This window comes from Oryx dammah, unplaced genomic scaffold (assembly GCF_014754425.2).
Source record: "Oryx dammah isolate SB20612 unplaced genomic scaffold, SCBI_Odam_1.1 HiC_scaffold_15, whole genome shotgun sequence".
In the NCBI taxonomy this organism is placed as follows: Eukaryota; Metazoa; Chordata; class Mammalia; order Artiodactyla; family Bovidae; genus Oryx; species Oryx dammah.
Window position 1 is genome coordinate 26,906,779 of NW_024070199.1, and position 17,008 is coordinate 26,923,786.

General features: G+C 37.3%; 1 protein-coding gene across 3 annotated transcripts; it reads left to right on the forward strand.

Annotated features, from left to right (window-relative positions):
* The first annotated feature begins 62 nt into the window (after positions 1-62).
* On the forward strand, positions 63-12,771 carry SPA17 (sperm autoantigenic protein 17). 3 transcript variants are annotated; one of them, XM_040255779.1, is made up of 5 exons: positions 67-185; positions 1,270-1,450; positions 7,124-7,194; positions 8,969-9,043; positions 12,459-12,771. In XM_040255779.1, the coding sequence occupies exons 2-5, from the start codon at positions 1,297-1,299 to the stop codon at positions 12,600-12,602; spliced, it is 444 nt and encodes a 147-aa protein (XP_040111713.1). In that variant the 5' UTR covers positions 67-185; positions 1,270-1,296; the 3' UTR covers positions 12,603-12,771. The 3 variants fall into 3 exon arrangements, with proteins under 3 accessions (XP_040111715.1, XP_040111713.1, XP_040111714.1); XM_040255780.1 differs by having other exon boundaries at positions 73-247; XM_040255781.1 differs by lacking the exon at positions 1,270-1,450 and having other exon boundaries at positions 63-185.
* The last annotated feature ends 4,237 nt before the right edge of the window (positions 12,772-17,008 follow it).

Sequence of the window (17,008 nt, forward strand, 5' to 3'; positions counted from 1 at the left end):
AAAGCCTGACTCCGCCCTTCCCAGGCCAGTCAGTTCGCGAAGCCGTCCGCGGCCGCTGGGCGGGCCCGTGCCTCTCTTCGGCCACCGTAGTGGAATGAGGGCGTGGGGACGAGGGAGGAAACGGTTTCCCGGCAACGAGAAAAAACAACCGGAACCATCGGCTCCAGCTCTGAGAGAACGGAGAGGTGAGGCGGTTTACCCCATTTCCTCTTCGAAATAGAGACCTCGCCTTTTCCCTTCGTCTCAGGTATTTTCTCAGGATCCGCTCCCGCAATCTGGGAAGCCGAGGTCAGGCTGGGAACCCAGTAGCCCATTCTGCGAGTCTGAAATCCGAGATCCTCGACGACCCGCCCCCCAGGAGACCTGTGGTCCCTCTCCGACCTCCCTCCACTCCTCACGTCGGTCTAGGGTTTCTTCCTCTTCACAACCAGTGATCCAATGCTTCAACTCTTGTTCCGTCAAAAAAGAAAAAAGAAGAAGAAGAAGAAAGTCCACAGATTCGGCATTAAGCTTTCTAGACCCTCACCGAGACCCCTACCGCGACTTCCGGGCTTATTCGGCAGTGACGGTGTCACAAACAGGCCAGGTCCCTGAGTGTTGTTTGCAGACTCAGTAGCCCAACCCGCTGCTTAGCAGCTATCCTTATCTGGCCCTTGTATACTAAGAGAGAAAACAAAACAAACAAAAAAGTAAAAATCCCAAACCTTTTGAGGCTGGAATTGCTATGTCGTGACCTCGCCCCCAGCTCTCTCGACCCACTGCCTCTTTCACAAATATAGAGATGCTTCGACGAGGCATCCTAGGTCATACTTCAGAAGTGAAAACCAGGGGAACGACTTAAGTCCGAAACATATTCTTTCGACAACTTAGAGTAGTTTCAGTGACTTACTTTTTTTTTTTTTAAGACCTTAAACGGAGTTTTTTTTCGGCAATTTAAGATGAATTTTTAGCAATCATTCTCTAAATTCCTGTGGGATAAGAAAAATTACCCTTTTAAAGGGAGAGAGGAGAAAGTACTTAGTATCATAGTGAAAATTTGTGATTTTTGTAATTTTTAAAAAATTATTTCACCTATTAAATATTTTTAATGTTCTAATAATGGAAAATTTCAAAAACTCTTTGGAAGAAATTGACGGACTTGGATTGTACTGGGGGGAAGGATTGAAATCCAGAAATTTGGGGGTCTCAGAAATAATTTGTGGTCTTAATTGTGATTATCTGAGTGAAATGAGACAAATTTAAAGACAGAACTCTTTCATGCATCTCTAGGTACAGTAGACAGTTCCTCCCAAGGAGATGTCGATTCCATTTTCCAACACCCACTACCGAATTCCACAAGGATTTGGAAATCTTCTTGAAGGGCTCACACGCGAGATTCTGAGGGAGCAACCGGACAATATACCAGCTTTTGCCGCAGCATATTTTGAGAATCTTCTAGAGAAAAGAGAAAGTAAGCTTTTTAAAAATAGGCTTTAAAAAAAAACAAGAGAGTGCGACTAAACGTTTGATTATGGTGAGACTTTTTAAGACCAGCAACGTTCCACAGAAATCCTTTATGAGGCAGGGAGCTTTCAACTAACAGTTCTTGTTATTTGAAACAGCCTTTGAGGGGCTTCCCAGGTGGCACTAGTGGTAAATTACCCAACTTTATACAGTAATACAGGAGAGTTAAAAGACACGGATTCGATCCCTGATTTGGGAAGATCTCCTGGAAGAGGGCATGGCAACCCACTCTAGTAGTATCTCATGGACAGAGGAACCTGGCAGGCTACAGTCCATGGGGTCGCAAAGAGTCTGACACGACTGAAGTTGCTTAGAACACACGTGGGTGCCTTGAATCACATTATTCACATTATTGAAGATTACCAGTTTATCACCCAGACCTGCTTTGTATTTCTCATGGACAGGTAGGGTGGAAGGGCAGCTCTTGAAAACACCCAGCCTAGCTCTTTTCCTGCATACTGTGCCTATGCCTCCCAGGCAGTTGACAGTCTCTTCTTCCCGGGAGGAGGGTTTGTGGTTTTCTTTATATTTTGACTCTCCTTACTTGAAAGTATTATCAAGTGTTGTAAAAAAAAAATTTTTATACTCCTTAGATTAAATAAGTTGGTATTCGCAGGGGTATATGAAACTATTCCTCAATAAAAGTACAGAGGAAAAACTGCTTTGAAAAGTGAACTTCCAGCTTGGGAAAGTAATTTATATTCTTTTTCTGTATTTCCAAGGTCCCATACTGTCCAAAGACCAAGATTCATGCTAACTCTTAAGCTGAGAGCCAAAGCAGAGTTTCTTCACTTCCATAAGTAAAATTTCCAAATTCTCAGCTATTAAGTTTCTATTAAAAACCCTGACTAGAACAACCATTTTGTTTAAGCTGTTATCATTACATTTGATAACAGTATTCCAACAGAGTAGTAAAGGTGTCCCGGGTGTGGCTCAAAGGCAAAGAATCCTGCTTATGCAGGAGATGCTGGTTTGGATTCCTGCATCAGGAAGATCACCTGGAGAAGGAAATGGCTCCCACTCCAGTATTATTGCCTGGGAAATCCTTTGGACAGAGGAGTCTGGCAGGCTACAGTTCATGGGGTCGCAAAGAGACACAACTTAGTGGCTAAACAACAACAAGAATGTCAATGTATGGCAAAACCAATACAGAATTGTAAAGTAAAATAAATAAGTTTTTAAAAAATAAAAATCCATTGCATCAAAATAAATAAATAAATAAATTACTGAGCAAAAAAAAAACAACAAGAAACAAATAGTCAAAGCAAATAAACATTCCATTTTAATCGTTTTGCAGAGGGAGGAAACCTGCCATGAGGCTTGAACTGAAATAACACCCATACAGCCTACATGGCTCCACCTCCTTCCCTTCTTTGCTCTACCTTAACCAAGCTCAGAATCTCTGCCAATTTTCTGAATTGCTGGTCTTTTCCATTTCCGGTCAGTGTGAATATTTGTTACCCAATCTGAAACTTAATGCCACTAAAAAAATCTATTAAGAGAAATCATTTAGAGTAATAGGTGAATTGCAATGAACATTAATTTTCTTATTATAACAATTTTACAAACACGTGACTAAAAAGTCTTTGTTTATTTGATTTTGGACCTCAGAAACATCCCATTACAAAACCATGAGAGTCATTTGTCACCAGATCATGATAATTAAAGTAACTGGTGATTCAGATTGATGGTCTCAGAATACAAACTTTCTAACTAATAAAAAATGGGTAAAACTATTTTGAAAAATGTAAGTACCACACCCATTTCCACTCATATAAATGAGGTGATACAAGGATCAGAAGTTAGCCTTTCCAAAAAGACAGAAAAGAGTCCTCTAGCCTAGTCTCTCACAGAGTGCAAGAATTCCCTTGCCAGCATTCCTCATACGTAATTACTCATCTTAATCTTGAAGATTTCTTTGTGACAGGAAATGTTTTAGTATATGACATAAAGTGGTATCAAACCTCTAGGGAAAAGGTGGGCTTTTATTAAATGATCTTGAGATAAAGATGTTAAAAGATTAAATTGGATCTATTTCTTACATCCTATACCAGGATAAAGTTTCAAATTGATCAGAGATTTAAATATTTTAAAAAATGAAACCATACAAATACTGGAAGAAAGCATGGATGAATTTCTCTGTAACATAAGAGGAAAAATTTTTGCTAGCTAAGTTACTATACTTTAAAAATCCAAAAGCAATTAAAGAAAATATTGATAAAATTGGCAACATAGAAATAGATTTTTACTTTTACAAAAATCACCACATGGAAAATAAAACTACAAATGACAGGAAAACAATTTGCAAATTCTATTACAGTGGGTTAATAAATGTACTGAATAAAAAGCTTGTCAAAATCATGAGAGGGAAACAACAACCACCTTATATTAAAAATGGGCAAGTGATATGTACAGACAATTTGCACAAAAATAAGTGCAAATGACTCACCCTCAACATATCAAAATGTATTCAAAATAACCCATGATAACAGAATAACAGAAGCCTAAACCAAAACTACAATGAAGTTCCACCACCCACCAACAGGACTCCACTCATCAAGTTGACAAAAAGCCAAAAGTGTGTCAGTTAATTGTAGGCAACACTAGAGAGGAAATAAGCACTCATATACATTGCTGGAGGAGTTGCAAAATGATAACAACCACAAGGAAGGGACTTAGCAATATCTACCAAATTACATCTATTTTTACCTTTGACCTGTATTTTATACACTTTTCATTGTATTGTTACTTGAGGAAGCAACCCAAATATTCATCATAGGGGATTTTTAAAAATAAACTTAAGTCTACACTTAATAAATGTGCAGCTGTAAAAAACAAGCAAAAATGAAATGAGGATGATCTCTATGATGCTATAGAGTGACCTTCAGGGCATATTAAGTGAAAAAAGTAAGATAGAAGAAAATATGTTTAGTATGTACCAATTATCTAACAGAGGTATTGATATGAAGATATAACTCTTCACTTATATTTTTAAATGGAGAATAAATCTTTCTAAAAATTAGTTTTTACCCCTACCCGGGTAAAAACTCTTCTTCCTACCAGGAGAAGGAAGAGTGGAGGGAATAGCATAGAAGCTAGACTTCTCTGACTATATCTTAAATCAAATCATGTATGTTTAACATAGTTATAAAAATAGAATTAAAATTGTACAGCAATTTCTAATTTTAGAAGTAAAATGAAATAAATGAACCTAACTGGTATTAAATGGGTAATATGACCACAGAAAAAAGAAATTATTCATGTTACTTTATAACACAGTGCTTTGTGCATTCCTGATGGATATAGCCTAAAAACAAAATGATGTTTAAAAAAATATATTAAATTGTTTTCATCACTGTTAATAATATTACAGTATAGTTATTTCAAAGTTTTTATACATTGTAGGACATAGCAAATAATTAACTATCCTATTGGTATTAGGAATAGGATTTTTAGTGTAAGAAAAAGTATATACAAATACAAAAATGAAAGAAGTTAATAAACTCCCATAATTCTAAATTTGAGTTGAAAAGTGGTAATGTGACTTCATGGAGTATTTTCTCTTTAAAAAATGACAATATTATTTTCTAGCTCTATACAGTTTTTTAAAGGCCTCAAAACAATGACCAGCCCAGTACCAGTGAGCCCTTGGTCCCTAGACTGTGGCTTCTAACTACCATTTTCCAAAAACCAGGGCTTCCTGGAGAACTAACCAATCCGGTGAATTGAACAGAAAGTATGCAAGATTAGCCTCATCACCTTGTTGTGCCAGAAAGTAAGAAAACGATCAAAAATTATTAGAGTTGTTTCCATAGGACTCAGGAACATCTGAACACCTGAATAAGCTCATACTGGCCAATTTTGGACAACTAGAACATCAGTAAGATGAATAAATGCAGGGGATTGAAATTCACTCCATTTCTTAAATGTTCATTAGTTCATAATTATTTACTGGGAAACAAAACAAACAACAACAAAAAACTCCTTGAGAGGATCCTAAGGAACTTACTTACTAATCTAAAAATTGGTAAATAGTCAAATCTCTATCCTGCCTTTACTCTAAGAACTGTATTTCAGAGTAATCAAATAGGTAAAGTATTTTTTGTTGCATACTCCAGAAACAGAGAAGTAATAATCAAATTAGAACACTGCCATTTTGCTATCCCTAGAGAAATTATCTAAGTGAGTCATCATCAACAGGCCCATAAAAACTGTGAAAAAGAGAAACAACCAGATATATATTTCCTAACAGAATTATACCATGCTACCTATAAAGTATTCTTGAAAAAAAAAAAAAAAAACCCTGAATCAGATCAAACCTGTAGATCTAACTGGAAATATACAGGAAATTCAAAGGCAGATGAACTTGTTAAAAAACCATAATGGGAATGGAATTAGAAATATCCAAACTGTGGAAAACTCCAAAGGAAAAATGACTTAATTTCCTCAATAAATAAATGGCAAGGAAAAAATGTGGGGTGGGAGATAGGGAAGTTTCAGTTAAAAGGGATTTAAAAGACATTACAAAAAGCTTGTGCGTTTGGGTCCTGATTTGAACAAATCAACAGTAAAAATAATAAAAATACACTAGATAATGGAGCTTCCTAGGTGGCTCAGTAGTAAAGAATACAACTGTCCATGCAGAGATGCAGGAGATATGGGTTTGATCCCTGGGTTGGGAAGATCCCCTAGAGTAGGAAGTGGTAACCCACTACGGTCGCTTTGGCTGGAAAATTCCCTGGACTGTGGCGCCTGGCTACAGTCAATGGGGCTGCGAAGAGTGGGACACGACTGAGCAGCTGAGCACAAGCAATACTAGATAATGGGAGGAATTTGGATATTTGATGGTACTAAAGAATTATTGCTATTATTTTTAGGCGTGATAATGGCATTATGGCTTTATATCTCAGAGATGCATGCTGATGCAAGTATTTATAAATTAAATAGTAAGATGCTTGGGGTTGGCTTAAAAATAATCAGAAGAAAGGGCAGGAAAATGAATGAAGTTACTAATAAAATAAGAACAATCACGAGCTTGTAATTATTGAATCTGAGTAATGTGCACTTGGAAATTTGTTATATTATTCTATTTTCTAAGTCTGAAATACTTCATAATGAAAAGTTAAAGAAAAATTCTATTTAAATATAAATTCTTCTGTCTACCTGACTACATAATATGCCTACTTTTTTTTTTAAGAAAAAACTTCTCCCATCTTTCATTTTTCCAAATTTCCTCACTATTCAACATTTATTTTTATACATTTTTCTTATGTTTACTAATACATAAAAAGTTTCTATAAGTATATAATAATACATTTCTATACTGATATTTAAGTATTGGCATTTGTTCTCTACCACTCCCATTTTATTATAACTTCTATGAAAGCATCAAGTAGGTTTTTTAACTGCCTGCATTTCTAAATATCCTCAAGGGTTCATCTCATGTTTAATTCATCATCATCACTGGTTATTTCTGCAGCACTAGGCTCTGTACAATGTCAATAAAATTTTCAAGGGTCAGTAAAGGACCTATAATTTGAAAAAGAAAGCAGTTTATGTTACTAGTCTGCATTTACTTTAATGAACTTCAAAGTAAGTCTGGAATTATATTTTTGTTTAGAAACCAGCTTTGATCCAGCAGAATGGGGGGCTAAGGTTGATGACCGCTTCTATAACAACCATGCATTCAAGGTATGGTCCTGATAAGCTTTTGGATTTGGATTTAATACTTCTCTCTGTCTCCAGTACAGAGATGAATATTGTGAAAGGCATTACAAATATCTTATGAAATCTTTTTAATTGTTCTATTCTTAATGGAAATATATTCTTTTCTAAGGTATCTGAATTGTGTACCATACTTAGCTTAAATTCACAGATGATCAACAGGAAAAATGTACTTGAAAGAGATAGAATAATTACTTTCACTTATTGTGCAAATGTTATTGAGTATCACAGTGCTTATCAATAGCAGATGTGCAATAAACAGTGGTTGAACTAATGAATGCTATTTCATAAAATAAAACAATTAAAATTCATAAAATAAAACAATTATTCATTATTGTCGATATCTTACAAAAGACTGATTAGAATTAAAGATGGTATAGAGCCTTCCCTATTAAGCCAATCTATTCAGAGTCTGAACCCATCTTCTTCTCAGTAGCATTCTCAGAACCAGTCTTTCTCAACCAAGGCTCCTCGAAATAATTAAGCCCTAAGCCTAAGGCATCCATTGCATGTCAGGAATCAATGTCTCTCCTTTGTATCTAGAATGATTATGTTTATATACCATCCTTGGGAAAATTGAGAAAATAATCACGTAAAGCATTCTATGTTCTATAACTCCAATGAGAAACACTGGTTGAGAAAGGCCATGTGTGATCCAGCATCTTTGACACCAACTTGGAACTTGGTGGAAATTCAATCTCAAGCTCTACCCCGGGTCTACCAAATCAGAAGTTAAATTTTAACAAGATCCACAAAGTAACTTGTAGGTATGCCAGAATCTGGATGTAGCCTGAGAAGCACTACTTTAGACGACTATGATAATACATTAGCCATGAAGCATCAGCAGGTACTAGAATTAGTAAACAAAAGTCAAATTTTGATGATATTACAGAGTAGATTTGGGGGATTTTCTGGGCAAATCCCACTGAGACTTATTCTGTGAGTTCAAAAGTGAAGTTCCATCCATTTGTGCCTGCCAGACATGGAGGTGTTCTTTTTATTTCCATCTAACTAGATTCTCTGTGTTCCTTTTTTATTGAAAACAAGGAATAATGTTGAAAATTTTTAAATCTTAAGTCACATAGCAATTTTAGATTATTTTTTCTTCTCTTTTGAATTCTAAAGGCTTTATTTGATTAGCTTATAAGTCCTTAAATTTATGTTTTATGAATTAAAGAAGCTCTTCCCATAGAGCTTGGGAACAATGCTGCTCTTCTGGAGGAAGATTTCGGTAACCATGTCAAGATAGAACTGGTTTCCTTTTTTTCTATTTAAATCCTTCCCCACAGCAAAACTTACCTCTTTGACTTAGTTTTTAATTTACAAACTTCATTAAAAAGTCAACTTGACTTCACATTATGGAACAAAATAGGATTTATTTCATTCCTATTTGAGGAACTATTGGCATCTCTTTTTTATTCTTTGTTCAAGGTTCGTTACAGCATCATATGAAGTTTTAGTATAAGACAATGGCTTGTTTTTAATATAAAACAATATTACACACATTCCAAAAGCAGAAGGTCAAACTTTTTTTAACCAGTTCCTTGGTCTTTAATATTTGTTTATGCTATTCCCTTGAGAGTTTTCTTTTTTTATCCAACCAGCTTTCTTTGTTTAAAAATATGTATTTAATTTCTAGTACTTATCAATAATTTAATCTTTAATCACCTTTTAAAGAGTTTGATCCAAGACTTTATTGTTTTGGAAACATTACCTATTTGGACCTCTCCCCTTTCTCCAGGAGCAAGAATCACCTGAAAAACATGAGCCTGGAAAAGAAAATTCTCAGACATCTGTGAAAGAGAAGACAGCCTTAGTAAGTTATATTTTCCATGTACTGTTGGGTTCCTACAAAAAAAATGACTTCACTCAATTTAAAATTATACTTCAAATATGAATCCAATCTCTTATCCATATTGCTAAAATAATGAGAAACCTGTATGCAGGTCAGGAAGCAACAGTTAGAACTGGACATGGAACAACACACTGGTTCCAAATAGGAAAAGGAGTACGTCAAGACTATATATTGTCATCCTGCTTATTTAACTTATATGCAGAGTACATCATGAGAAATGCTGGGCTGGATGAAGCACAAGCTGGAATCAAGATTGCTGGGAGAAATATCAATAACCTCAGATATGCAGATGACACCACCCTTATGGCAGAAAGTGAAGAACTAAAAAGCCTCTTGATGAAAGTGAAAGAGGAAAGTGAAAAAGTTGGCTTAAAGCTCAACATTTAGAAAACTAAGATCATGGCATCCAGTCCAATCACTTCATGGCAAATAGATGGGGAGACAGTGGAAACGGTGGCTGACTTTATTTTGGGGGGCTCCGAAATCACTGCAGATGGTGATTGCAGCCATGAAATTAAAAGACACTTGCACCTTGAAAGGAAAGTTATGACCAACCTAGACAGCATATTAAAAAGCAGAGACATTACTTTGTCAACAAAGATCCGCCTAGTCAAGGCTATGGTTTTTCCAGTGGTCATGTATGGATGTGAGAGTTGGAGAAAGCTGAGTGCCGAAGAATTGATGCTTTTGAAGTGTGGTGTTGGAGAAGACTCTTGAGAGTCTCTTGGACTGCAAGGAGATCCAACCAGTCCATCCTTAAGAAGATCAGTCCTGGGTGTTCATTGGCAGGACTAATGTTGAAGCTGAAACTCCAATACTTTGGCCACCTGATGAGAAGAGCTGACTCATTTGAAAAGACCCTGATGCTAGGAAAGATTGAGGGCAGGAGGAGAAGGGGACGATAGAGGATGAGATGGTTGGATGATATCACCGACACAGTGGACATGGGTTTGTGTGGACTCCGGGAGTTGGTGATGAACCGGGAGGCCTGGGGTGCTGCAATTCATGGGGTCGCAAAGAGTCGGACATGACTGAGTGACTGAACTGAACTGAACTGAAAATAATGATTTTGCTTTCTAGATAACTAGCAACGGTGATGTACTAACTGCTGGATCATTTTTAGCCCTGCCTCTTAAAAAGAAAACTATTCTTCCCCTTATAAAGAAAATCTTATTTTCCAAGATTGTCAACAGATGGGAAAAATCTCCCCAAGAAGAAGAACAGACTGAAATCACAGTCTCAGCCTTGATCCTTCAGATTCCTCTTCCACCGGGGGAACTTTTCACTAATCGAGGCTGCCCCCACAACACAGTGGTAAAGGCTCAGACATAACAAAGGAAATTTGTTATGGGGAAATTATTCTCATGGGAATTACTTATTACAGTCAAATTAAATGGCTTCACTCAGTGAGTCCTACCCATTTTCCATACATTTCACTCTACAAAATTCTGCCTAATGGCCTACATCCAAGCCATGGTGGATTAGGCTCTATCCACCCTCAAAATGCTTATATTCAGTGGTGTGCTAAAGCTAGCTCTTAAGAAACAGTTGTGCACATATCTACACCACCCCAAATATCACTTTGATATTTGAAATCAGCTATAGTGGGAGTATTAAGATCATCATAAATATTACAGATCAGGACTGTTTTTTTCTGAAGAGGCAGTTGTTAAACATTTACTATAAACATACCACTGTCTATATGCTTCATTGTCCAGATCCAAGAGGACCAAGCCTATTGAGAAGAACTCACTGTCTATAGTGTTAAAGGCCAGACTTCTGAGTTTCTTTTCATATATTAATGTCCCAGTTAATTACCCAATAATTGAAACCCAAAATGGGCATCCCCCTCCCCAGTGGGCTGAGAGTTTTCCTTATAACCTTTATAATTCATTTCAGTGCAACTCCATCTGCTTAACATGAGCATAAGATACACTGGGAGGTCAGGAAATAAGGGAGGGAGTATCCTTTCCTTACATCTCTAATAGATGCTCTTACAGAGGTTTTTTGACTTTGAATTTTGGTCCCATTGATTTCTGACTTCAGCATAATTCATTTGTCCATGTTAGGGTATCATCTCAGAGAATTTTATACCAATCTGTTTGTATTTTAATAAATTTCAAGGGCTGGATTTGCCCGTTTGTCATGGGGGGAGAAGGGATTTAAATTAACCCAAAGGTCCTTTAGTAGGAAAATGAGTAATCAAAGTACATCAATGCAATGGAATACAATAGTGCCATTAAAAAGTGGGCAGGATTATGTAGTGAATAACATAGAAAAAGAGAGGCAAGATTCATTGTCACATGGAAAAAGTAGTTGCAGAACATTGTGATTAGCATGATCTCATTTCTTTAAATAAAAAGGCAAATATATACCCATATGATTACATTTGATATATAGAAAATTTTTATAAGGTTATATTTACTTCACCTATAATAAGTTACCTCTTAGGTGTAGAACTTTGTAAGACAGAGAAACCTTCACTCCTACTGTACTTAAGTTTTTAAATGTATATGTATCACTTTTAAAATTTTAAAAATATATTAAAAGCTGTATGTCTATTGACCTGTACACTGAAGATGTGTGCATTTCACTATCTGTAAATTATACTTGTTTTTTTTAAAGAAGGAAACTATATGTAAAAATTCAACAAATCATGTTAAAACTGATTTTGTCACATTAAATGGATTCCTCTGTGGCATTTCATTTTAAATGTATGGTTCTGATTAGCTAATCATTGAGAATTTAAGAATACTTTAATCCGTTTTGTGTAATCACCATTCTTTTGAACAGCACACTTACTATTCTTCTTGGCATTTTTACCCTGCTTCAAGGATTCTGAGTTATTTCCCCCCCCAAAAAAAATGTTAAATAAGAAGCTGTTAAATAGGAGCTATTTCAGGGGGGAAGAAATTGACAGCAATCTTTTATTGCAGAGACGCATCAAAAATTGACAAAACAAAATGCCTACTATTTTGGCGTTCACTATTTGGTACCCCTATGGGCTTCCCTGGTGGCTCAGCAGTAAAGAATCTGCCTGCCAATGGGAGACAAGGGTTCAGTCCCTAAGTTGGGAAGATCCCCTGGAGAAGGAAATGGCAACCACTCCAGTATTCTTGCCTAGGAAATCCCATGGACAGAGGAGCCTGGAGGGCTATAGTCCGTGGGGTCGCAAAGAGTCGGACACAACTTAGTGACTAAACAACAAGGACAGCATTTGGTACATATACCATGTGATGATATGTAAAATTCCTTCAGGAAGCAACCCATCTCAACTGTTACATCCCTAAATTGATTAAATTTAGGCATTTATTTTTATGGCATCAAAATATGGGGGATGTTTAAAAGTCTCTTACTTGTTCTCCTTTCCGGGAAGGAATCTCCTGAAGAAGACACGGACATGGAAGAGAATGCTGCTCTCAAAATCCAAGCAGCCTTCCGGGGACACTTAGCCAGAGAGGAGGTAAAGAAAATGAAATCGACTGATCTTGAAGAAGAGAAAACAGAGGAAAACGAGTGAGGAGACTGGCTTTACCCCACAGAAAACAAGAAAAAAATCCAAATCCATCAACCTTGTTGTGATTGTCTTTTTTTCTTAGTGAGATTTGATGTCATGAAATAACATTTGTTGCTGTTGTGAAAAATCTGTCGTGAGCATTTGTTTAATAAACATGCCATTGAACACATGCCTCTTGAAGATTTCTCTGATATCATGAGTCTTATTTATACTTCTCCCAAGTGTATGTCTAGAGGCCCTTGGATTTAGAGTTACAAAGCTGGATTTAGAGTGTCTGGCCTAACCATTATCTAATGAATAAATATTCTCTATCACATCCCTGAAAATTAGTCCTTTGTCTCTTGTTTCACTCCCAGTAGTAGAGAATTTCACTTTCTAGAATAGTCCACTTTGTTTTGGAGTAACTCAAATTTATTAAAAAGATAAACTAAGTCAAAAACCTATCTCCCTGGAAGTTTCACTCATTGGTTTTCATTTGTCGTGCATGCAGACAATCTTTTATTGAAAAAATGTATTGAGCACAATTCATGGGCTGGGATTTAGTAGTAAACATCTGCTCTTACACTCGTGCAGCTGGCAGTTTGTTGTGGTTTTGTTTTTTTTTTTTTCTTTTGTCTTGCTCTCCAGAACTGCACAGAACTAGACTAATGTATAATATTTGCAAAAAAACAAAACCTATCTTAACGTCATAGATGCTCTGTTCTTCAGCTAAAATGTCCCAAGTTTCTTTAAATTGTAAATGATAATACATGTTTCACAAACTCAGGAGCCCATGCCTTTTATTTTTCAGTGAACCACTCAGGCTCTCAGGGCCTTATTTTCAGAAAGTTTAGTTTTCCTTTTTTGAGGCTTCCCCACCCTTGAATATCAAAAAGACTGCAGGGTTCATGTCTTAGGCCAAAAGTTCCAGTTCCCTTCCCAGAATAAAACGGAGAGAAAATGGAGTCTTATCTTTTCATTAGTGCTGTTGCCATCTACCAGCAGACTAAGGTAATGTTCTGCCTGATTTAAGAGACAAAGACTTTTTCCCTAGTGAATATATAACAGGGCAAAATAAGATGCCAGTTAACTTTTTCAATAATTCTGTTATACATGGGAAGTGATTAAAACTGTGTCTTCCATGTAGTCAGTGTACACGCAGACACACACACGTATACACAGACACATCTAGGGATGGTAGTATTTTTGGTAAAGGAGGAAAAGAAAGAAATGGTGGTGGCGTTAGGACAAGGCATATGAATTAACTTTTATTAGCATGTGTTTGATTTTCTTCTTATCTCTCTGGCTGCTCCTTTTCAATCTTCTCTGCTGCTAATTCTTCAACTCCTCAACCACCAAATACAAAATGCCCCCAGCCTTAGTCCTTGGACCTCTTTTCAAGTGATCACACTTACTTGTGGATCCTGTCCAGTCTTGGCTTTATTATTTTTTTTTTAGTGTGTTATTTACTTATCTATGGCTGCATCAGGTCTTGGGTGTGGCACAGGAGTCCTCATTTACAATCTGTCAGCAAAATCTGTAGATTCTATGGCTAAAATTACCCGGCATCTAACCACTTCTGTTGTTGCCACCCTGGTTCTAGTTCCCATCATCTCTCCCATGAAGCATCGCAGTTCCCTCTATCTTGGTCATTGACACACTAATGCTGTACAACCCACTCCAAATTCAGTGATTTCAAACATTTTTTTCTCATGCTCAGTCATGTCCAACTCTTCGTGACCCCATGGACTATAGCCTGCCAGGCTCTTCTGTCCATGGGATTCTCCAAGTAAGAATATTGGAATGGGTTGCCATGCCCTCCTCCAGGGGATCTTCCCAACCCAGGGATGGAACCCATGTCTCTTACATCTCCTGCACTGGCAGGCAGATTCTTTACCTCTAGAGCCACCTGGGAAGCGAGCTGGGCTGGACTTAGGCTCAAGAGCAGGTTCAGGTGCACTGTAAGCTAAGGCTTTGTGGGTTGGCTGTGGAAGGTCTGCTTCAGGCTGTGAGCCCAAGAGTCATCTGCAGTCCCTTTGTTTCATGTCTCCTATTCAGAGCCTAGGCTGAAAACACTACCTGGGGCATGTTCTTCTCATGGTGGTCACAGAAGCACAAGCAGGAAAAACCAACAGAGGAGAATATTCCAGGCTTTTGCTCATAACATTTCCCTGGAATAAGAGGTCACCTGGCTGAATTTCAAGGCAATTTGAAGTCCCTTACAGGAAATAGTATAATATTATCAGGGGAAAGGAAGAGTGGGTGCTGGGCAGCAAACAATACCCTTCACAATATTTGAATCCACAGGGCTTCTCACTATGCTTGTACTGCCTGTTAAATCTTCTGTCACAAGCAAAGGCTGGGGAAGTATCGAGAAAAAAAGGAAATAGTTAAAACAGTGAATGAGAGCTTAACAAACACAGACCTGCAGGGATTTAAATCGCTTGCCACAGAAATTGCGATCTGAACGGGTGTTCCTTGGAGCTGTGCGATGCAGAAAGGGGAACCTCCCAAAAGAAAGAGTTTTGGATTCTAGAAGAAGATGAAGATCATGTGAGAGAGAAAAAACAGTTTTTTTAAAAAACATTCGTAAAATGTTGCTCTGTGGGATGCTGCATGTGAGAGTCTGTGAACATGCATTTTTCATGAAACGTTCATATGAACGTTTCATATAAACACTGTATCTAGAGAAAAAGTCTTCTGTCAAGATCATCAGTCTGTCCTTTTCAGTAAATTGAAGTCCAGTATCATCTGGAGGGACATGTCCTCTGTTGTGCTGTGTACAGAGCTCGATCAGTGTTTCTGTGAGTGAGAAATGAGGCCCAGATTAACAATCTGATTGTTGCTATGATTCTGTGTCTAAACAGGTATCATTCATATTTTTTTAAGTCAGATTAGATTTTGTATAACAAAATATGTTTGCCTTTTCATACAGTTATTCTAGTCCAAGATACTTTAATTTTTTAATTAAAAAAAAAAAAATTTGGCCCTGCCATGGCATGCAGGATCTTAGTTCCCAAACCAGGGATTGAGTTCATTCCTCCTGTAGTGGAAGCCTGTAGTCAACCATTAGACCTCCAGGGAATTTCCCAGAACACTTGAGTTTAAAATAATCTTCATTTTAAAGTGCTGCATTATAAAAAAATATTTTAGAACATGCATCAATGTCAAAATTTGCTATTTAAACCAACATTTCTTTCAATGTTTAATAATTTTCCACACTCAGTAATATCATTCACTTCTGTCATTTTTCTAAAGCAAAATAAATAAATACTTCCCTAATTTCTCAATAAAATCCACCCATTCATTCCTCTCTGTACCTCAAAGCAACTTGAGTTTGAGTTTCTTAACATTTGAAAACATTTCAGCAGGTACTATATTTTCTCCAAACTGTGGGTTTTCTCCTGTGAAATTTTCCCATGATCTTATTTTATGGGAAGGAGGAGAGGCCATACAGGAGCCAGCTACTAATTTCCCACATGCAGCTCTCTTGACATGAGGATATTTCTAAAGAGCAGTTTACAAACATAGGACAAGCACTTTCACTCTTCATTTCTAATCCTGTTTTTCCCATCTGTCTCTGAGGAGTGTATAATCATGACCCAATTTGTATCAATTTATGATGTTGATAAACATTTCAAATCTGAAGTACTTTAGACAAATATAGCTACTGGGATTGACAGTTATTTATGCCCATGAGGCTCTCAGAAGAGACTTAACATGCAAAATACAGTATTACACAACATGAAATTATTTTCATGAATGAACCATGCTTGGGAGTAACCAGTCTCTGTTGTGTGGAGCAGAAAAAGAGAATGCCCGCCAGGTGGTGATGTCATAGTAACTAAACTCTGAACAGCCATCATACTCATTACCACATACCTTGGCAAAGGATGGTCAACACTCCAAAACCAAGAGATCACCAGAGGAAGTATGTCAACACTACCAGAAAGGGGGTCATATATAAGGAAAAGGTGTCAACACTGGCCATCATTCTCTCCCTGAAGGCTCCTGTCTCAGAGGATTCTGAACAAGAACTAAGGCATTTTATTCCATTGAAATGATATTACTAAGAAGTAGGGCTCAGGGCTTCCCTGGTGGTTCAGTGGTAAAAGATCTGCCTGCAAATGTAGGAGACACAGGTTCGATTCCTGGTCCAGGAAAATCTCACATGCAGTGAAGCAATGAAGCCAAAGATCCACAACTATTGAACCCGCACTCTAGAGACTGGGAGCCGCATCTACTGCAGCTGGTGTGCCCTAGAGCCTGTGCGCTGCAATGAAAGAAGCCCCCGCAATGAGAAGCCCACGCATCGCGAGAAAGAGTAGCCCCCACTCACTGCAACTAGAAAAAAGCCCGCGGAACAACGATAAACCCAGCACAGCCAGGAATCTATAAATACAATTATTTTTTTTTAAAGTAGGGCTCAG

Excerpts from the sequence above, each read along its gene's own strand:
- SPA17 (XM_040255779.1), top strand. The coding sequence starts at position 1,297 with ATGTCGATTCCATTTTCCAACACCCACTACCGAATTCCACAAGGATTT. Across the intron at positions 7,195-8,968 it reads ATAACAACCATGCATTCAAG|GAGCAAGAATCACCTGAAAA; the intron begins GTATGGTCCTGA and ends CCCTTTCTCCAG. Across the intron at positions 9,044-12,458 it reads TGAAAGAGAAGACAGCCTTA|GAATCTCCTGAAGAAGACAC; the intron begins GTAAGTTATATT and ends CTTTCCGGGAAG.